At 37.9% G+C, this 23246-nt stretch overlaps 1 protein-coding gene across 2 annotated transcripts; it reads left to right on the forward strand.

The window, feature by feature from the left end:
• The first annotated feature begins 549 nt into the window (after positions 1–549).
• On the forward strand, positions 550–19800 carry LOC121375439 (UDP-N-acetylglucosamine transporter-like). Of its 2 annotated transcripts, none has more exons than XM_041502895.1 (8): positions 550–937; positions 6726–6928; positions 11172–11310; positions 12060–12182; positions 14848–15052; positions 16193–16311; positions 17576–17709; positions 18973–19800. In XM_041502895.1, exons 1-8 carry the CDS (start codon positions 782–784, stop codon positions 19070–19072), a joined length of 1179 nt encoding a protein of 392 aa, XP_041358829.1. In that variant the 5' UTR covers positions 550–781; the 3' UTR covers positions 19073–19800. The 2 variants fall into 2 exon arrangements, with proteins under 2 accessions (XP_041358829.1, XP_041358830.1); XM_041502896.1 differs by lacking the exon at positions 550–937 and adding an exon at positions 5817–6137.
• Positions 19801–23246: the final 3446 nt, after the last annotated feature.

A 23246-nucleotide genomic window follows, 5' to 3' on the forward strand; every position in this document is an offset into this window, starting at 1 on the left:
TAACACGGCATATAAGCACATTCATGATTATACATTCGACATGTATGCGAGGACTATGCATGGGATCGATTAAATTGTAGTTATATATTACAATATTACAAATAAATGTCGAAATATGACACTCATAACTATATGATAGCACTTTTTAATGGAACCGGGGGGGGGGGGGGGGGGGGGGTGTTACGAAAATGTACGTTTTTTGTTCTACTCTATATAAATAAAGGTAAAAATTCAGCTTGTGCTCCTCCCTCCATCACTAGAGGTTGTGTCTCTCGACTCGTATTGTTCCACTGGGCCAGCTTTTTTTTTTCTTTCTTTGTTCATTTAAAATTTTGATTTGTTAGAAGCATTTTTATCAACAACTTTTGTTTGCTTTAAAAGCGTACCCTATCATTACCCTCCTCTCCCCTCCATTACGTTCATGAGAAATGTTGCTAATAATTGTAAACGACACCCAGGATCAATGTCTTGTATTGTTGTCATCAGTAATAAAGAAAATCGATCATAATTCTGATATGAAAACTCAGCATCGCTAGGAAGTGTCGGCTTCTGTAGAACTGACAGGCTGACAACGTGTGCGTTATGATTCCCTACCAGGATCTTAACACCTGGCTCACTCTGCATCAGGAACCAGTATAGGTCAGGTGTGTAATTATTCTCTGCCAGGTGATGTGGCTTTAATAATCGGCCGTACGTGTGACTGGCAGTGCAGATACAACAGACGGTTGTGTGAGTGAGTGGGTGATAGACGTATATATATATATTCCTTGTTTCTGGAGAGATGTACGGCTCTAATGACTGTCCCAGTTCGTTCAGGTATAGCGCTGTGTCGCACACCGCCCTGGGGACACAAATGTCATCCTTCCTGAGACAGCATCTGGAACACAAACATAAGTCTTCCTGGCCGAATGGTTTCGAAACGTGGCGGACCACGTGGGTATGTAAACAACATTTCTACCATATGGTCTGCAATTGCGGTGAATTGTATGTAGTTATGATGACACAATTTCGTATTGATTTTACCTGTTAATTTTTCTTATTATTTCATATGTTTAAGAAATTAGGCCTGTTCTAGAATTTATCACATGGGTGAGGGGGGATTTTTATATGCTCACCGCCCCAAAAATAAAACATTATTTGAACCATGACGATTTAGTAAACTCGTCAAACATAAAACAATAATCATGTCCCCCCCCCCCCCCCACCCCCACTCCCCACCCCCGTATGTGATAAATTTTGGATTAGCCCTTAATTTGTATATCGAGACTTGTACCTTTACATACATGGTTTAAGTATTTTATTTTGACATATACAAACAAAATTACCTATCTCCCATATGACCAAACATTTTAGTATGATGACGTGTGCGTGTCTATACTAGTATGTGTATTGTCATCTTCATAAATCAAGGCTAATATTCGTTCCTCGTAGTCAGGAACGAATATTAGCCTTGATTTATGAAGATGGTGTATTGTTCTCAGTGTAATACAAAACAAAACAAAAAAGAGGAAAAATATTAAGAAAAAAATCCCGATAAATATGATAAAGGAATGACGATATTTGAGAAAAAGAAAGAACTATCATGTTCAAGATTATTAAATTAAATAATAAACAAATAAACATCCCCCTCATCTCTGTTAGCATATTATATTCACCATACAGTATATTATATGGTAGTTAACACTCAAAGGGAGATGTCCTGAGTGTTATCAGCATTGGATGCTAAATAGAACTGACAGAGTTAAAAACCAGTGCTTCTTGCCACATCCCACTGTGCGCTAATTATTTGTTTTTAATATGTAACTGATATATCACTGACGTTCATTGACAGCTGTCCGCCCTAATATAGAATACATAAAGTCTAGCACAGTGAAACGTACGTTTTATGACACACAATAAATCAAATATCACTCTTCCGATAGAGTTTTCCTTCTTGTTTATTTTTATTCTATTTCGTTGTCTATAGTTTTGTATGAAAACCAGTGGCCAGTATCTATGTACAATTATGTAGGCTACAAGAAAGGAAATGTTTTATTTAACGACGCACTCAACACATTTTATATACGGTTATATGGTGTCAGACATGTGGTTAAGGACCACACATTATATTGAGAGAGGAAACCCGCTGTCGCCACTCTTTTCGATTAGCAGCAAGGGATCTTTTATATGCATCATCCCACAGACAGGGCAGTACACACCATGGCCTTTGATATGCCAGTCGTGGTGCACTGGCTGGAACAACTGTAGGCTACAAAGTACATGTATATAAAACACCCCTGGTTGTTTATTGGTAATAATTAGCTACTATTCGGCAAAAAAACATCAAAATTACTCGCTAGCTCCATTTTTCTATTTCGATAAACCGTTCCAAATTATGCGACAAAATTACCTCATGAAAACTGCACAATCCTTTAAAATATGTTACTTAATCCTCTGGGACATTCAAAAGTCAATAGCACCAAAACGTCCCTGCCCACTACCGTCCCCGGTCGGGCTGCTGGTGCTCACTTGTATCTGCCAGCGCGGGCGGTCCCTCCACCCACCCCACGTTAAACCCTATGACCTGACATGACCTAACCTATTGGTAACAAGTCCCACAGTGGTGTTAGCGCACACTTTCTTGTACTATGTAGACCAAGTGGGATGTCACATATCTATACAGATTGTTTCTGATTGTCCTAATTAGGTTGTTTGTAAAAGCTCAAATTGAATTTTATCTTCCGATGATTTCGTACGTTCATGTATTAGGAAATAAAATGAAGTTAGAGTTGTTACAAACACATTTTCATACTAGTATATTACAAATACTAACATTCTAAACAAGAAAATGACATTTTAGTTTTTAAAAAGGCTCTGTTTTAATTTAATTTGAAATGGTCACCCTTAGTCCCGACAGAGTGCTATTTTGAACGGTTAGATTGTTGATGAAAAAGAATGAATGAATGAATGTCTTAAGATATGGTTATTAAATTTGACCAACAAAAAGAGAGAGAAAAGGCTGCCGTCGTATAGCTACCCTTATTGAAAAAACAGCAAGGTACTTTTATTTGCACTTCCACATACCAATTTCTCGTTCCAGCCAGTGCTCTTTCTCGTTCTTACTCCAGCCAGTGCACCACCACTGGTACATCAAAGGCCGTGGTATGTGCTATCCTGTCTATGGGATGGTGCATATAAAAGATCCCTTGTTGCCAATCGAAAAGAGTAGCCCATGAAGTGGCGACAGCGGGTTTCCTCCTTCAATATTTGTGTGGTCCTTAACCATATATGTTCGACACCATATAACTAAATAAAATGTGTTGAGTGCGTCGTTAAATAAAACATTTCCTTCCTTCTTCATGTTTGAGATACCACCTCGGTGGATCTAATCAACTAATTGGGGTTTTTTCTCGTTCCAACCAGTACATATAAAAGATCCCTAGCTGCATTTGGAAAAATGTAGCGGGTTTCCTCTAATGACTACGAGTCAGAATTACTCAATATTTGACATCCAATAGCCGATGTGCTCCAGTGGTGTTGTTAAACAAAACAAACTGAGATGGTGAAAAAATACTGTATACAGGGGCGGATTCAGAATGGTGGTCACAAAATGATCTAAAGAGCGAGTTTGAGTTTGCCGAAGGAGAATGAACGAAGCTGCCAAAATTCAAAACGGAGATTTGTAGAGTGCTCTTTGGGAAAATTTTAAATAAAGATTATAAAAGACGCGTTTTCAGGGCAATATAATGTTGGATAGTGTGAATGGTGAGTTAAAAAACAAAACATTTAAAAGTGCACTTCAAACGGGACCCCTTGACCACTCCTGGATTCGCCAGTTACAAGAGTCTACCGAATGCGATTGAACCTGCGACCTATCGCACCTCAGGTCTGCGCGTCAGAATCCTATAAGGACGGCGTCTCGATTTCGATTTCAATAACAATAACGATCGTATTTATATAATAATGAAAACTGTAACCACCTGTCGTAGATCGATACCCGTAATGAAGGTCAGACCGTGTTGTTGAGTGGACTATTCAAATGTCGCGTTAAGTGCAAATATGTAGGAAATAAGAAGTCATTAACGTCTTTGATAACTCGTCTGATAACCTTGAACCAAGAATACGAATGCAACTCTTGCTGTACTTTTCGGCAAATTATTGTTAGAGATCATAATCTTAAATCTCCATGTTCGCATGTCAGCAATAATTTAAAGGGTAATTGTCCTCTTTTTCAGGATTTTGTTTCGAGTAAAATTAATGTTATCCAGTGGCAGCCCTTGTTTTTTTAAACCAGTGAGGGAGTTTGTAACATTAATGTGTAAAGCCAAACTAAAATGTAAGCACTCGGGAGACCCTGTATTGTACTCGAAGACATTCCGTCTTTCACATTCCAGAATATTTTGAGCCATTGCTATTGGGTGTATGATTTATGATCACGCGCTGAACATTGTTTTTGTTGTTTTGCTGTTTTCTGTTATTGTTATTTTTTTGTTTGTTTTTATTAGTGTTATTTTATTATTGGTGTCTTCTACTTTTTTTACCACTGTCTTCCTCTAATAATTCTTAATCGCCATGCTGTGTACCATGTTGTGTATCATTTTAATATAAAAATGTACAAGCCATATCATTATATTATTGATGCAATGGCCGAAAAACAAAACAAAACAACACACTCCCCTGAAAAATGTGTTACAAAAGAACAAAATTCGCTTTGAGTAAAGGAAGTTTTATCACGACTGAATCAAACATCGTATTACTACTAACAGTAGCCTACGACAAATAAAATCTGAAGTACACATATTTCTTCTGGGGGTTTTATTTGTTTGTTGGGTTTGGATTTTTTTGGTGTGGTTTTTTTTTTGTTGTTGTTGTTGTTTGTTGTTTGTTTTTGTTTTTTTGTTGTTGTTGTTTTTGTTTGTTTTTTGTGTGTGTGGTTTTTTTTTTTTGGGGGGGGGGGTTGTCCCTACAATACTCCATTTTCAGTAAGGAAAGAAGAAACGATTTATTTAACGACGCACCACTGAACACATTTTAATGACGGTTATATATATGGCGTCTGGCATATTATGGCTAAGGATTACAATAACAATGAGAGAGGAAACCCGCTGCGACCACGCAATAGGATATACTCTTTCCGATTAGCAGCAATTAGGGTTCTTTTATAATAAGCATACCAAGTATATCTGTAAACAGTGTGTAGGACATTGTTGCTAGTTGTGATGACAGGAATAATTGCATTGTTTAACATTAAAGTAAACAAACGATTTCACAACAAGATGTTTTAAAACAATGATTGGCTGGTGTGCCGATAACGTCGTTATCTCACCTAGGAGCAGATCCAAGAATGTGTAGGTGTGAAAGGTCATAGACGTCGTAAAATGCCCGCAATTTGATGGTCCAGTAATATATTCATTTGCCTTTCAGCTAGTGGTAGAGGCGCATCATATCCAAGGTTGGGAGGCTCTGCTCCTAACCTCCCCTCCCGCTTTCGACGCCTAAAGGCGTATGACACAACCCTCCCACTTTTGACGCCTATGGCCCTATAGGAGCACGTATCACTCCCCCAACTTTGTTCACTGTTGCTCTTACATACTAGTATATGTTTACTATGTCTTCTAGCCCCCTTCCATTTCATTCCTTAATTTAATAATAACGGTTTCGGGTCTGCTAAGCTTTCTACACACTAAGTATTGCAATATTCAAGGAATGGCCCCGCCAGCAGACGTTAACTGAACCGTTACCAGACACCAGTTACGTAGTAAGCCGAGAGATTCACCTCTCCCAGGTTTCAGTCACACGAAACAGGGTCAGCTTAACCGAGTACTGGTGATATATGCAAGGCCTGCAATCGTCAGGACGTTCGTGGTTCGTACACTAACACTGGCATCACTAGTCCAGCATTTTTATTTAAACAGTGTCGTCTGCTACTGCTAAAACTTACAACTTGGAGGTGTTAAATATCGTGTATCTGCGTATGTCTGTGTGTCAAAAACAATAAACTAAGATTCTTCTTCTGCTTGACGGAGAGAGAAACCGTTACAGTAGCTTAACACAGTAACAGGAGTATGAGTTGGCAGACAAAATTGAAATGTTGTACACACGGGGTTGGTCTTGTAATACAGGCCAGTTCTAATCCATGCCAAGGAATGGAATGACAGGTGAGTTTGTGTTGTGGCTACTTCTTACTGACATAATATTATACGACGGTCACGGGACGAACTTTTCGCATGGTATTACTATTAGATAACTACGTGTGTATTGTTTCACCCCGTATTGGAATGAACCCGAATGTGAATGTGGAGCCGTCCCAAAATGAAATATGGTGTCTATTATTGATAGTCCGTTTTTCAAACGGGGTTTTGTACTGTTGACTGTATCTGAGCTAAAAGAGTTTTGCAGCAGTAAAACAAGAATCAAGATATAGTTATATATAATTATATTGTTATATAAACCTGAGAGCACTCTTGAAATTGTGTCCCATTCTGACCAGTGGTACATCAAATGCCATGGTATGTACTGTCTTGTCTATGGGAAACTTCAGTGCCTATAAAAGATCTTTTCAGATGGAGTAGCTTGTTTGGCAACAATAGGTTTCTCTCTGTCTCTCTCTCTCTCTCTCTCTCTCTCTCTCTCTCTCTCTCTCTCTCACACACACACACACACACACATGGCATTAGTCACTACATAGCTGTAATTAAAAATGTTCTGAGATGTTATAAACAAATATCACTTGTCTTTTCTTTCAGAGAAGGCTGATATCTATGGAGAGGAAGAAAGTGGTCAGCCTAGCAACACTGGTCATTCAGACCACCTGTCTAGTGTTGACCATGAGATATTCGAGAATCACCCAAGCTGGGAGTCCTCGTTACATAACATCAACTGCTGTCGTCACATCAGAGGTCCTGAAATTGTTCACTTGTTGTGTCATCATGTACCTCACCAACGACAGGTAAAGCTGGTTCCCCTAAAATATGTAACATGTTGTAAATTATGGCAGATTGTCATAAACATATGACTGTTTTCGTGAGCAGTTAAACTCAGTTTACAGGAACATGATATCTGTGTCCAGTATGCGACCAACTGCAGCATGTTACAGATATTATGGGAACCTGACTTAAGATATTCCCCAGCTCTTCACAGGTGTTGGAAATATGAATTTGCAAGTGGTGAGGCCAAAATACAGGAGTGTGTGTGTGTGTGTGTGTGTGTGTGTGTGTGTGTGTGTGTGTGTGTGTGTGTGTGTGCAGGGAATTGTGCAGGGATATCTATACTGTGGCAATTGAATTTTTTTAGAATGTGTGTGTGTGTGTGTGTGTGTGTGTGTGTGTGTGTGTTGAGTCATGCTACCCCCCAAAAATATATATTGAACAAAAAAAATTTGCTTTGAAAAGGGGATTAGACCCCGAGCCTCCCACTGTACATGTGGCTAATATATACATATGTCCTGGACGTGATTGCCATATTAGTGTTATAATAACTGCAATATGGCTGGCATCTTGTGACACCTATGCTGTTTTATTTGTTTAAATTTTCATATCTTTATTCATTTAGGTTTTAAGCATGGATGTTGAAAGGAAAGGAAGTGGTTTTATTTAACGACACACTCAAGACATTTAATGTACGGTTATATGACATCAGAGATATGGTTAAGGACGACACTGATATTGAGTGAGGAAACCTGCTGTCGCCACTTCATGGGCTACTCTTTTCGATTAGCAGCAAGGGATCTTTTATATGCACCATCCAATAGACAGGATAGTACATACCACAGCCTTTGATGTACCAGTCTTGGTGCACTGGCTGGAATGAGAAATAGCCCAATGGGCCCACCGATGGGGATCGATCCATGGATGTTGAAGTTTGACACTCCGGAGCCTCTGTCTGTGAGCAGGGTGACAAACTCTCCCTCTTTAAACCATGTATTTTGTAAAATTCTGTTTACAATCAGATTACATACATGCTATAGGTATTAGAGACATCACACATAGTATACAAATACCTGGTGTTCCATGAAGCAGTTCCATCTAGACCGGGCTCGGTGGCGTTGTGGTAGGCCATCAGTCTACAGGCTGGTAGGTACTGGGTTCGGATCCCAGTTGAGGCATGGGATTTTTAATCCAGATACCGACTCCAAACCCTGAGTGAGTGCTCCGCAAGGCTCAATGGGTAGGTGTAAACCACTTGCACCGACCAGATTTCCATAACTGGTTCCACAAAGGCCATGGTCTGTGCTATCCTGCCTGTGGGAAGTGCAAATAAAAGAGCCCTTGCTGCTAATCGGAAGAGTAGCCCATGTAGTGGCGACAGCGGGTTTCCTCTCAAAATCTGTGTGGTCCTTAACCATATGTCTGACGCCATATAACCGTAAATAAAATGTGTTGAGTGTGTCGTTAAATAAAACATTTCTTTCTTTCAGTTCCATCTAATTTTCAAAATGTAGGACTTCTCCTATCCCCAGTTGTGGGCTTCATGTCTGCTGCAGTCACATGCTGTCCTGGAAATTTTGGTGTGCTCCCCTGCATTTTGGCACCTTCATACACCATTTTTAATTGATAAAAGTTTGTTTGCTGTAACATAAAAATGGCAGCACTGAAGATAAGCTGTAATAATTGATATTCTTTTCCTTCATGATCTATTCCTTGACATGGTGAGATTCCCGTCGATGGGCCCATTGGGCTATTTTTTGTTCCAGCCAGTGCACCAAGTCTGGTATATCAAAGGTCATGGTATGTGTTATCCTCTCTGCGGGATGATGCATATAAAAGATCCCTTGTAGCAGGTTTCCTCTATAAGACTATAGTATATGTCAAAATTACCAAATGTTTGACATCCAGAATCAGCTCCCATCTAGAGCAGGTTTATCATTCAGTAGGTATGTGAGGCCACTACACTCTCTTCTCCCTGACTATCATTCAGTAGGTATGTGTAAGGCCACAACACTCTCTTCTCCCTGACTATCATTCAGTAGGTATGTGTAAGGCCACTACACTCTCTTCTCCCTGACTATCATTCAGTAGGTATGTGTAAGGCCACTACACTCTCTTCTCCCTGACTATCATTCAGTAGGTATGTGTAAGGCCACTACACTCTCTTCTCCCTGACTATCATTCAGTAGGTATGTGTAAGGCCACAACACTCTTCTCCCTGACTATCATTCAGTAGGTATGTGTAAGGCCACAACACTCTCTTCTCCCTGACTATCATTCAATAGGTATGTGAGGCCACTACACTCTCTTCTCCCTGACTATCATTCAGTAGGTATGTGTAAGGCCACTACACTCTCTTCTCCCTGACTATCATTCAGTAGGTATGTGTAAGGCCACTACACTCTCTTCTCCCTGACTATCATTCAGTAGGTATGTGTAAGGCCACAACACTCTCTTCTCCCTGACTATCATTCAGTAGGTATGTGTAAGGCCACAACACTCTCTTCTCCCTGACTATCATTCAATAGGTATGTGAGGCCACTACACTCTCTTCTCCCTGACTATCATTCAGTAGGTATGTGTAAGGCCACAACACTCTCTTCTCCCTGACTATCATTCAGTAGGTATGTGTAAGGCCACTACACTCTCTTCTCCCTGACTATCATTCAGTAGGTATGTGTAAGGCCACAACACTCTCTTCTCCCTGACTATCATTCAGTAGGTATGTGAGGCCACAACACTCTCTTCTCCCTGACTATCATTCAGTAGGTATGTGTAAGGCCACAACACTCTCTTCTCCCTGACTATCATTCAGTAGGTATGTGTAAGGCCACAACACTCTCTTCTCCCTGACTATCATTCAGTAGGTATGTGTAAGGCCACAACACTCTCTTCTCCCTGACTATCATTCAGTAGGTATGTGTAAGGCCACAACACTCTCTTCTCCATGACTATCATTCAGTAGGTATGTGTAAGGCCACAACACTCTCTTCTCCCTGACTATCATTCAATAGGTATGTGTAAAGGCCACTACACTCTCTTCTCCCTGACTATCATTCAATAGGTATGTGTAAGGCCACAACACTCTCTTCTCCCTGATTATCATTCAATAGGTATGTGTAAGGCCACAACACTCTCTTCTCCCTGACTATCATTCAATAGGTATGTGTAAAGGCCACAACACTCTTCTCCCTGGCTATCATTCAATAGGTATGTGTAAAGGCCACAACACTCTTCTCCCTGGCTATCATTCAATAGGTATGTGTAAGGCCACAACACTCTCTTCTCCCTGACTATCATTCAGTAGGTATGTGTAAGGCCACTACACTCTCTTCTCCCTGACAATCATTCAATAGGTATGTGTAAAGGCCACTACACTCTCTTCTCCCTGACTAACAACTAACCACTAACGGGTGCTAGAATCTTAATTGGATATAAGCACAAAAATAAGTGGTGTTGTGGTTAGGCCATCGGTACCGGCTCCCACCCAGAGCGAGTTTTATCGACTCAATAGGTAGGTGTAAGACCACTACACCCTCTTGTCTCTCACTAACCATTAACAACTAACAACTAACCCACTGTCCTGGTCAGAAGCCCAGATAGCTGAGGTGTGGGCCCAGGACAGCATGCTTGAACCTTAATTGGATATATGCATGAAAATAATTTAAAAGAAAGAAAGAACAAAGACATGTACATATAAAAATTAAATATGGGCCAAATGTGAGGGAACCCTAACATAACAGAAAGTTGAGAAACCTCGAGTGCTGAAAGAAAGAAAGAAATGTTTTATTTAACGACGCACTCAACACATTTTATTTATGGTTATATGGCGTCAGACATATGGTTAAGGACCACACAGATTTTGAGAGGAAACCCGCTGTCGCCACTACATGGGCTACCAATTAGCAGCAAGTGATCTTTTATTTGCGCTTCCCACAGGCAGGATAGCACAAACCATGGCCTTTGTTCAACCAGTTATGGATCACTGGTCGGTGCAAGTGGTTTACACCTACCCATTGAGCCTTGCGGAGCACTCACTCAGGGTTTGGAGTCGGTATCTGGATTAAAAATCCCATGCCTCGACTGGGATCCAAACCCAGTACCTACCAGCCTGTAGACCGATGGCCTAACCACTACGCCACCAAGGCCGGTCTCTCAAGTGCTGAAGTCACAAGGTCTTTAAGAGACCACAGTACTATGCATTAACAACTATTATGACTATAACATAATCATTGATATTCATAACTAATATTTTTTGTGTTTCAGATCACTGAGTATAGCAAAGACAGACATAGTTAAACAGATGAAGGAAATATTGAGACTGGCTGTTCCTTCTGGTCTCTACACCATACAGAACAACCTTCAGTTTGTAGCGGTCTCCAACTTAGATGCTGCTACTTTCCAGGTTTGAGCTATTGTCAGTGGTAAATTATTTGTTGTGTTTTACCCAAGAATGGGGAGGCGGCTGCTTTTGCCACTTTCAACACCCCAAATACTACCTCTTAATGATAATATATTTAGATCTTGATCATCTCAAAAATTTATTCAGTATTAGAATTACTTTAAAATTAAATATTAATGAAAAGCTTCAATAGTTGCTGTTCACAAAACAGATTTTATACACCTGTTGGAGAGAACATGATGAGATTAGTGTTGTCACATGGAGATATCCCACATATAGTGGTGATCAATTTAAACACATCTAATTGGCTGCACCACAGTGAAGATCTAGATGTCAATGCCAAACTGTCCACTGAAGTTAATACTTGTGAAACCAATTTCTACAGATGAGTAGCCTACAGTAAACTGTTGACAGTTTAAGTGCCATGGGGAATGCCAGGTGTGTGGCATGGATAGCCACAAGAGACAAGCACCTGTCGTGGTTGGAGAGACAATGACTGGGATGTGGAGATGGACAGTGAGAGAAGTTGAAAGATAGGAGGAGTTGCATGGAATTCAAAGGAGTAAAAGGAAAGGGGGCAGTGGGATAATAAAAAAAGAAAAGAAAAACAAGTTTTAGTTGGACAAATTTATATAAAATCTGGCTTTTGAGGATATATAAGAAATAGAATACTCTACTTATGTCCATTATTTATCATTTGCCTTTGCTTGTTAGATACATTTTAAAACAACTATTTGAAATTTTGTTTGTAGGTGACATACCAGTTGAAGATATTAACAACAGCAGTGTTTTCTGTTATGTTCCTTGGAAGACATTTGACTGTATTGAAATGGCTGTCTCTGGTCCTTCTTACTGCTGGAGTGGGGCTCGTCCAGGCAAGTTTTAAAGAGCCACTATCACAGTTACATTTAAACAAAAATATGATGAATAATACATCAGCATTAAAACACACTAAAAAGAGTTATTATAATATACCAGTAATATAGGTGTTTTTTGGTGTGTTCTTTGAAAATATTGTTGATTTTGTTATAAGCAGGCCTCACGCGAGGTCAAAATCATAGAGCGAAGTCACTTCTCTCTCAAACTTTAGAGTGGGCAAAGTTTTTAACAACCGGGAGACTTGAATTTTTAATCCCCCCAAAAAGAAGTTATCTTAATACAGGTGCAACTTTTACAATCTGTATTTTATTTTATTTTATTTACCATCTGTACTGCTGCTAATTGATGGCTATGTGCTCTATAGGTGTGTTTTTTTAATTACCTTTCCACATGTCGCCTTCTTTAGAAATAATGAAATTTAAATTGAAATGCACTAATTTAACCGTTTAGAATTCATTCTGTTACAAGTTTGTCTTCTCATTTCATTTAATACCTACTCCTTGCAGAGTATTGTCCTAGTAGATTAATCTATCACGGTTAAGCTGAGATTACCCAGAGGCAATTAAATGCATTCCACAGTCACAGTTTCTTAATTAATACACTGTGGAGTTGTCAGACTGAATCGGTACTAGTATCCGTGAAGGTGTGAACATTGCTTAAATGCAGCACCTTGTCACTGTTACAATTTTTTTTAAAGTTTAAATAATTTAGTGGCACTTAACACAGACACTTTAGCGACTTGGGGGATCCAGTTTAAGTGGCTGCTGGGTATGTAGGACAGGTTACCGCTATTTCACAATTTAGTGGCCGCTTAACACAGACACTTTAGCGACTTGGGGATCCAGTTTAAGTGGCCGCTGGGTATGTAGGACAGGTTACCGCTATTTCACAATTTAGTGGCCGCTTAACACAGACACTTTAGCAACTTGGGGGATCCAGTTTAAGGCCGCTGTGTATGTAGGACAGGTTACCGCTATTTCACAATTTAGTGGCCGCTTAACACAGACACTTTAGCGACTTGGGGGATCCAGTTTAAGTGGCCGCTGGGTATGTAGGACAGGTTACCGCTATTTCACAATTTAGTGGCGCTTAACACAGACACTTTAGCGACTTTAAGGATCCAGTTACCGCTATTTCACAATTTAGTGGCCGCTTAACACAGACACTTTAGCGACTTGCCGCTGGGTATGTAGGACAGGTTACCGCTATTTCACAATTTAGTGGCCGCTTAACACAGACACTTTAGCGACTTGGGGATCCAGTTTAAGTGGCCGCTGGGTATGTAGGACAGGTTACCGCTATTTCACAATTTAGTGGCCGCTTAACACAGACACTTTAGCAACTTGGGGGATCCAGTTTAAGGCCGCTGTGTATGTAGGACAGGTTACCGCTATTTCACAATTTAGTGGCGCTTAACGCAGACACTTTAGCGACTTGGGGATCCAGTTTAAGTGGCCGCTGGGTATGTAGGACAGGTTACCGCTATTTCACAATTTAGTGGCCGCTTAACACAGACACTTTAGCGACTTGGGGGATCCAGTTTAAGTGGCCGCTGGGTATGTAGGACAGGTTACCGCTATTTCACAATTTAGTGGCCGCTTAACACAGACACTTTAGCGACTTGGGGGATCCAGTTTAAGTGGCCGCTGGGTATGTAGGACAGGTCACTGCTATTTCACAATTTAGACAGATGTTTTGTATGTTGAATTTATTCATTATGACAAAGTCTACGTAAAACTAAATAATTACTCCAACTACTAGTGCTAGACACGGGTGTTGTCTGAGCTAGACCATCTATCTATGAGCCTGTCGCATGATTTTGTGGCGTCAGTGTCTCTTCAAACTCTCAGGCCATTCACACTTAATTATTATCTATGAATAGGTGTTCCTCCTGTTTCATCATTCATCCGTGATACCGGCCTCGGTGGCGTCGTGGCAGGCCATCGGTCTACAGGCTGGTAGGTACTGGGTTCGGATCCCAGTCGAGGCATGGGATTTTTAATCCAGATACCGACTCCAAACCCTGAGTGAGTGCTCCGCAAGGCTCAATGGGTAGGTGTAAACCACTTGCACCGACCAGTGATCCATAACTGGTTCAACAAAGGCCATGGTTTGTGCTATCCTGCCTGTGGGAAGCGCAAATAAAAGATCCCTTGCTGCCTGTCGTAAAAAGAGTAGCCTATGTGGCGACAGCGGGTTTCCTCTAAAAACAGTGTCAGAATGACCATATGTTTGACGTCCAATAGCCGATGATAAGATAAAAAATCAATGTGCTCTAGTGGCATCGTTAAATAAAACAAACTTTACTTTACTTTTTCATCCGTGATTGTGTACATTACAAGTGATGGCTATTTTCAAAAAGGCGACACAAATGTCACCTTACGGTGACTAGCACAGCGAAGTCAGGCTGGTTAGAGCGAAGTTTGGGCTCACTGTATGTACATTTAGGAAAACGTTGTCCCAAGTTACGTTTAATTTATAACTCATACCAATACTTATGATATTAGTTTTACACTGATGAAATGTCGAATGTAATAAATATTTTTATGTAAATTTAATTTTAAGGTGGTTAAAATTTTAAAAGTTCTATGATACTTTTATGATCCCTTGCACATACAATCCTTAAAATGTATTCATAAGCTTCCATTTATTTGTTTTCAGATCCCCAAGTCCAAGAGTGACTGTTACTTAGACAGCACCGGTGAACTTGTATGTAATCCTACCAAAGACAGTGATAAGACAAAGCCTCTGATTGGCCTTATAGCTGTGTCTGTGATGTGTGTAAGCAGTGGATTTGCTGGAGTTTATTTTGAAAAGATTCTCAAGTCTTCCAGTCAGTCCTTATGGGCAAGGAATTTCCAGTTAGGTATAATCAAATGGTTGAATCTCTTACGCCATCTCAGGGCCACTCAGTGTAAAAAATAGTGATACGGCTTGAGGTTGCAAGACTCTCCTTTCAAGACATTTTCACAGATACAATTTTTTATTTTATTATTAGCAATCACTGTATTCATTAGCAAGATATGATGACTAGATAAATCTCTATATTTTCGGTCACTGACCAAAAATATAGGTCACGTGACATAAGCCCAACTCGACTCGAGTATTTCAGACTAGATTTTCAATAAACATACTCTTTAAATCATTTGTTTTAGTACAGTAAATACAAATAACTTTTAGTTTTGCTATAACAATACAAAACTTGTATATTTATTTTTTAATTAAGAGATTTGAAATGTTTTTTGAATGTGACAGAATGTAGCTAGCATCTTACAAAGAATGACATCCTGTATCTTTTATGATGTCATGTGGCAGAAGCCTTGCTAGGCTGACGATACTCAATTTGTGTACACAAAAATGGAATAAATAATGATTTTCTGACTATTCCTGTAGAATTACAGGATAAAAAAAACCCTGATTATTGTCATAAGATATTGGCTTTATCCTGCTTAGGTCGAATGGTGAATGAATTTACCATTCTAACCTTCGCAGGATAAAGCTAATATTTTAAGACAGTAACCAGTTATTCCCTATTTAAAACCCCCAAAAAGTGATATGACCATGGCCGTACCATCTGCACCACCCCTGGGTACAATTATTAATTAGTGCTGACTAATCCCAAACCATTGTATTTGATAGCAGATTAAATATTGTTAAACCAATTAGTATTAATTCAGGCATTATTCCTTACTTGTATCCATTGTAACAAATCTGTTTTAACAAATGCTATTAACATTTTCTGTGAAATCTAGGAAATTTTATTGAAGGTCTTCTAAGAATACAAATATGCCCCTGCACTCTCCCAAATAACTTGTGACCTACACCACCCCTCACCCACACTTGAAAAATATTTCATTCAGTTCAGATATATCTTCTTTTTATTTAGAGAGACAATAACTTAAATATTTAAGTTGTTTTTGCTAAAGCGGAACATGTTGCATATTATTATTATTATTATTATTGTTTATTTTTCCTCTTTTTTCTCCTCATTTTTTTCCATTTCCAGCCGTTTCCAGTGTTGTTATGGGAAGTTTTTGTATGATACTGTTTGACTATGAAGCTTTAATAAAATATGGATTTTTCTATGGATATACTCTACTGACGTGGTTCGTAGTATTTCAACAGGTAATCAGTTATTTTGCAACACTGTTATATTAACACATAATATACTGTTCTGGAATTCTGCATGCATATTATAAGTTTTTTTCCATGACTAATACACCAGTGAAATATAGGACCAACGTAATTATTAGTGTTTTTAGTTCAGAGTTTTCGAAGTTTAGTAATATGTGATAGTTTGTTAGGAAATCAACCTGGACCGATGTATCAATCTGAGAGATCCAATTTTGAGTTACTGAACTTTGACCGTATAATAAGGCATATTAGTGTACTTTTCTTTAAGTTGAACTCCTTGAATAGAAAAACTGTGTAGCTTTCCCTGCCAAACACATTTCTTATTTGTAACACATTTCTTATTCATAACACATTCATGATATCAAGTCACTTCACAAATGTGATCACAAATGCTAAATGTCAAAATATAGTTTTGTTCAGCTTTGTCAGTGGCAGTCAGTATGATATAGTTTTGTTATTTCTAAATTAAAATATAGTAATACAGTAAAACAGATTTTGTATACAGAAAGACATATATAAAGACATACATATACAATAACCATCAATACAAGAACTGGCAATAGAAAAAACTTAAATGCCAAGGCTTAAAATTAACTAGGAGCAACCAACAACTGATACTCAAAATACATCTCAAAGTATTGTACAAGTATTCAGGTTAAGAATTTACTACCAACCATTAGTATGTCGACATTAACACTGGTATTAAATTAAATGTCATAAACTGATAGATGATATTTGGTTTAAATTTACACAAACAGGTTTCATTGCGGTCTTTAAATTTACACAAACAGGTTTCATTGCGGTCTTTAAATTCCTTGAAAGTCTTTGAATTTGAAAAAATTATTGTTAGGTCTTTAAAAGTCTTCGAATAGTAATAAAAGTCTTTAAATTCTCACAAATCATAGCCAAAGCAATGATGATATGATATCATTTACAGCTGCATGCATTTGATATTTTCTAGTGACAAGGTTTAATCTGTCATGATGTATGTAAAAAACACCCTCAATTGTTTTGCCATGGACAGCAACATAAACGAACTGATCTGGTATTTTTATCGCATTCTATTGTCTTTGACCACTGTGTATAAGTCTTTGAAAGTCTTTGAAAAGAGCAGGTAAAAGTCTTTGAAAATCTTTGAATTTCTTTGGTCTTTAAGACTATAAATCCTGATAAAGTATATCATATTGTTTTGTTTTAGAGGTTCTGTGTTTGGATTTAATATTCTGAGTGGAGCATTTCTAAATTTTCTTTGCAGGCAGCAATTGGGCTAGTGGTTTCACTTGTGATAAAATATGCAGACAATATTTTAAAAGGATTTGCCTCAGCAATATCTATAGTACTGTCCACTCTGGTGTCAATTTTAGTTCTTGGTGATCTCACACCCACCAGGTAAGTCTTTCACTGTTTAAGTGGGGAGTTCCTATCATTCTGTATTAAATTGAATGAATGAATGAATGAATGAATGACTGTTTAACGACACCCCAGCACGAAAAATACATCGGCTATTGGGTGTCAAACTATGGTGCTGTATTAAATTAACCAAGATGTTTTGTATTTTAAAGCCAGTAAGAACAATTCAACATATCTGTTAAACAAACTAAAACAAGGGATGTGATACACATTTAAAACTAAAAACTGAAATGATCTTTAAACAATACCTAAATAAAGACCATTTTATAGCATTTTGGATGAAATTCAATATATTCTTGAGTAATCAATAGTCGCGCACCTAAGAATAAACGGTAAAGTAAACTTGTGTAACCGAAAATAAATAAAACAAATATTATTTACTTAAATAGTTGGTCCTTTGCTGTATATAGCACACTATTCGTTATTTATATTTACTGCTGAATTTATTTGCCAAAGCAAGTTTTTAAATAGAACCCACTTTTGGTGTACTACGTAAAATTTAACAAATAGTTGTGCATTTCATTCTATTTACATATTCGGCAATTTCCGTCTCTGGACCTTTATATTTGGCATTAGAGAAAACAGATTTTTCACTGATGAAAAAAACAAATGATGTAAATCACTTATCAAAATGTGTTTTCATTTTAGATATATTCTGATAACAGACCAGGAAATGTTACCCGGTTAGCCCGTGCTCGCAAACTTTAGAAAAAAACTGATGTGCACGACTATTGATTACTCAGCAATACAGTAAAACCTACCTAAACTGGATCACGTTGAAGACCTCAAATTTATCTGATTTAGACAGGATCTAATGTTTAGAGTGTCAAATTTTAAAATTTAGAAATTTGGGACCATGTAACTTAGCCGGTTTCGAAAGGATTCGACTGTACTAGTACCTTGTAAAAAACATTTTACACACGAAAAGCTAGAAAAATCACATGCCTGTAAAGCAATATGACAAATCTTTAATATATGTATTTGAAAGAGAAATATTAGGAGGGAAAATCTGGTTTGAGCTACTACAGAACCAGAATCACATTGGATGTAATATATCCTGGACAGACAGTTCAAATAGCTGAGGAGTGTGGCATATGTACTAATACATGTATATACTGTGGCTTAAACAATAATTGGATTCTGGTATAAGCATGGAAATATGAATTGTTAGAGCTTTTATGTGATATTTTTCAGGGTTTTAAATCATTACTTTTATTGCAAGTTACACTCTTTCTTTTTCAGCATGTATTTCCTGGGGACTTTTCTTGTAGTTGGTGCAACATTTCTGTACAGCATAAACCAAACAACCAGAAAACAGAATGGCATCACTTCATCAGTTTGATACCAACTTGTGTTCATGACTTCACTTTCCTACAAATACTTGTTCTGCCCCAAACATTTGTCACCAACAAGAAAACTTAATGACACCATATGATGCTGTTTAATCATTGTATAGTGGCATTGGGTATGAACCATATGGTAATTACTTTCAGAGGTTTGAAACAGTCAAAAGAATTTTTTTTAAATTACTTGGGTTAGAAAAATATTTTGTGAGTTCTAGAACATTAACACAAGGAACTGCTTTAGGATTAAAATATTATCATTTGAACAAAAAAAGAAAAGAAAAGGAATTGCTTCAAAATCCTGTGCATTCTAGAATACTCAAAGAGTAACTATTTGTATACTACTTCAAAATTCTATGAATTGTAGAATACTGAACACACTACATGTTCAGACAGGAACAAAATAGTGCCCTAACGCCTGTGAATTCGAAATGGTAAGAAAAATCGTCAAATTGTTTCAGAATTCTACAGCATTCCTCTACAAATGGATTATCATGCTTACAAATCAGAACATTTATATGTGCAGGTAACCTTCATTGTGACAGGAAATATTGTTTATGTGATACAAGCCTTTATGTATGAACAACTGTCTTCCATGGGAGGGCAAAACGTAGCCCAGTGGTAAAGTGCTCGCTTGATGCATGGTCAGTTTAGGATCGATCCCAGTCAGTGGGCCCATTGGGCTATTTTTCACTCCAGCCAGTGCACCACGACTGGTACATTAAAAGCCGTGGTATGTGCTATCCTGTCTATGGGATAGTGCATATAAAAGATCCCTTGCTGCTAATCGAAAAGAGTAGCCCATGAAGTGGCGACAGCAGGTTTCTTCTCTCAATATCGGTGTGGTCCTTAACCATATGTCCGACGCCATATAACCATAAATAAAATGTGTTGAGTGCGTCGTTAAATAAACCATTTCCTTCCTTCCTTCCTGTCTTCCATGGTGTGACAGACAAGACATGGGATGTGGAGCTGGACAGCAATAGATGTTGAAAACTATCCAGTTCTGTCAAAGCGGGAAGAGAACATTTAAATGTGTTCTAAAGGAGTTGAAAATAAACGTAGTGCTCAGTGGACAGAAACCTTGGTCACAAGCTTCAACATTAGCCTCAATCAAAGAATCTTCCAGTTTCCAGATGTTTTGCATATATTCAAGGTTTAAATACCAGAGCACAATATGGCTATTTTAATAATCCATGGTCTTTCATATGACTGTTTATTTTAACTTCTATCCAGATTTTTAATGTTGTTAGTGATTTTTAATGTTGTCAGTAGGCCTAACTCGATATAATGGTAGAGCATTTATTGAAGTCTAGAACAGTGCTTCGTGTGTTAAGGGGTTTCAAGGTTGGAGCATGTAGACAAGGGGAATGTAGACACGGGGAATGTAAAAAGGGGTGTTGATTATTGCTCCATAACTGTTAATGATATGTCAAAAACTGTGCACCTGCAGTTCTTTCTTTTAAAAAGTGCACATTAAAAATAGCACATTCGGCAGCTGGGTTCCACCCACACTGCATACCCAGAATGCTCTCAAAGTCGTGATTCAGTTACTAGTATGTTTGTTCTGTTCCATAGGTAGAGCAGAACATACCACATTTGATGCAACAGCTGAATTTATAGTAAGCAATAATTTAACCCAGAAGACTACAAGAAAAAGTTTTGATCCACCACTGAATGGAATATTCTAAATAACAAAAATATGTAAAACATTTTTAACATGTAAATGTTTATTTTTTAATTATAAAAACATTATTTTAATGCCATGTTCATTCAAAATCAATGCAACAGATATATTAATTATTACACACTGCGAGTTGAGATCAGTAATTTTCAGGATCCGCGGGGCCTGTAGCACAAATAACAGCAGGACCTCCTTCCCAGGATACATATTTTGCAACCCCCTTGGGAAGAGGTGAAAAATGATCTGGGTAAAATGAATGTACACATCACTGCGGGGCCCCGTAGCATGTGCTACTAGGATAAACGGGCTCTGGTTGAGATAAAGAAGACCATAGTTCCTTGGTGCATTGAGCCATGTATGGGGCGGGACGTAGTCCAGTGGTAAAGCACTTGCTTGATGAGCGGTCAGTCTGACATCGATCCCAGTCGGTTGGCCCATTTCTCGTCACAGCCAGTGCACCATGACTGGTATATCAAAGGCTGTGGTATGTGCTATCCTGTCTGTGGGTTGGTGCATATAAAAGATCCCTTGCTACTAATGGACAAATGTAGCAGGTTTCCTCTCTATGTGTCAAAATGACCATATGTTTGACATCCAATAGCCGATGATTAATAAATCAATGTGCTCTAGTGGTGTCATTAAACAAAACAAACTTCTTTTTTTGAGCCATGTAATAAATTCTGTACATGTATATATATATTGTTAATTACTTTGTTGCTTAACAAAAATATATCGGAACCTGTGAACTGGTCTGTTTATAACTTTAAACATGAAGGGCAATTTGGTTTCTCTGGAGAAGTCCGTCATTTAATTTGATGGTTGTGATGAAAGTAAATAAAGTTTGTTTTGTTTAACGACACCACTAGAGCACATTGATTTATTAATTATCGGCAATTGGATGTCAAAGATGGTCATTTTGACAGAGATGAAACCCGGTACATTTTTCCGTTGGTAGCAAGGGATCTTTTATATGCACCATCCCATAGACAGGATAGCATATACCACAGTCGTTGATATACTAGTCGTGGTGCACTAGCTAGAGCGAGAACTAGCCCAATAGGCCCACCGACGAGGATCGATCCTAGACGGACCCTGCATCAAGCGAGCGTTCAGTTGTAATGAAGCTCCCGACTGGTACTACCGGGTAATGCATCATTTGAAAGATACTCATTTTCATTATTTTGTTTTATTACCCATATCAGCTCAAATATACGGGGTAATATTTTTTTAATCTTTGCACAGTGTGCAGATTGCTTCTACAGTCACCGATTGGGTGGCTTAAAAATCATGGTGTTTGGTTGGTTGCTTGCCATGAACATGAAATGGTATTTTCATAAGCAGCGGCTTTAGTGGTATATAAAAATAATTATTTTCTTATGCAACTACAGTCGTATTATTTTGTACTGTAAACATTTGGCTGTAAAAAGAATGCCGTTATGCTATGACGTCACTTACATTATGTCATGTAATGCGCACAAGATTATATGACGTAATGGCTGATGGCTTTGTTGTAGACTGCAGACGAATTTTTACATTAAAAATCATTTAAAATTGACACTGGGTAATAAAGAGCATAACCAACTCGCTATGAGGAGTTACGAATTATCCATCCCTTGTGAATGAATGTTGTAAAACTCTTGCCGAAAGGCTCTGGTCTATATCTTTCATTCACTCGGGTCAGATAATCCATAATTCCTCGTAGCTCTTTAGTTATTCTCTAATTATTTCCATGTCTTTGTTGCATTAATGATGTTTATTTTGCCAAGTGATTTCACCGATTTTAACTGGTTGAAAGGATTAACTTGGAAATTAGTTAATGTGTGCATTCTTGTCAAATACAGTTTATAAAACCTTTTACTGAATTTACTGATTAAACTGGTTTTTATTATTTATTATAGTGTTCATTTAGCAGGAGTTAAATTTATGGAAGAAAGTTTATTATGCTGGGTAATAGTCTAAGAAAAAGAACAATGTTTCCACAGAAATTATTCCTATTAATTTTTTTTATAAAATTAAAAGGGATTCACTGAACGATAAAAAAACAACAATAATTTTCATAGCATCTATGTAATTGAGAAGGTAGATTTGGGAAATGTTTTTACAAAACTTGTTACTGCCATGAGAGGTCAAGTTGAAAATACCTTCTTCTTTTTTTAACGTTTTTAAAAAAGAAAAAGAAAACAATTATAACTTCCTGTATTTACTAGTTTATATCAATGATAGAAGGGAATTTAAACCATGTTAAAGCAATCACTGTACATGTGGTAATTTTGCCTTCCCCTAGTTTTGTAAAAACACTATTTTACAACATTAACAAATGTTTATATTTTCAGAACACAAAATGAAAGCGATGTTTATTTACATTAAGCAGATTAACAAGAACTGAACATCATATGTTTACATTTCAGTGGTTGTGTTCAAACTTTTAATATACTGACATAAAAATATAGGACATAGGTGGTCATCAATATTGTTGGTGGGTGGATGGA

This window comes from Gigantopelta aegis, chromosome 6 (genome assembly GCF_016097555.1).
Source record: "Gigantopelta aegis isolate Gae_Host chromosome 6, Gae_host_genome, whole genome shotgun sequence".
In the NCBI taxonomy this organism is placed as follows: Eukaryota; Metazoa; Mollusca; class Gastropoda; order Neomphalida; family Peltospiridae; genus Gigantopelta; species Gigantopelta aegis.

Coding starts and splice junctions, on each gene's coding strand:
- LOC121375439 (XM_041502895.1), top strand. CDS start 782: ATGTACGGCTCTAATGACTGTCCCAGTTCGTTCAGGTATAGCGCTGTG. Junction 938..6,725: donor AAACGTGGCGGACCACGTGG/GTATGTAAACAA, acceptor CTTTTCTTTCAG/AGAAGGCTGATATCTATGGA. Junction 16,312..17,575: donor GGTTCGTAGTATTTCAACAG/GTAATCAGTTAT, acceptor TTTTCTTTGCAG/GCAGCAATTGGGCTAGTGGT.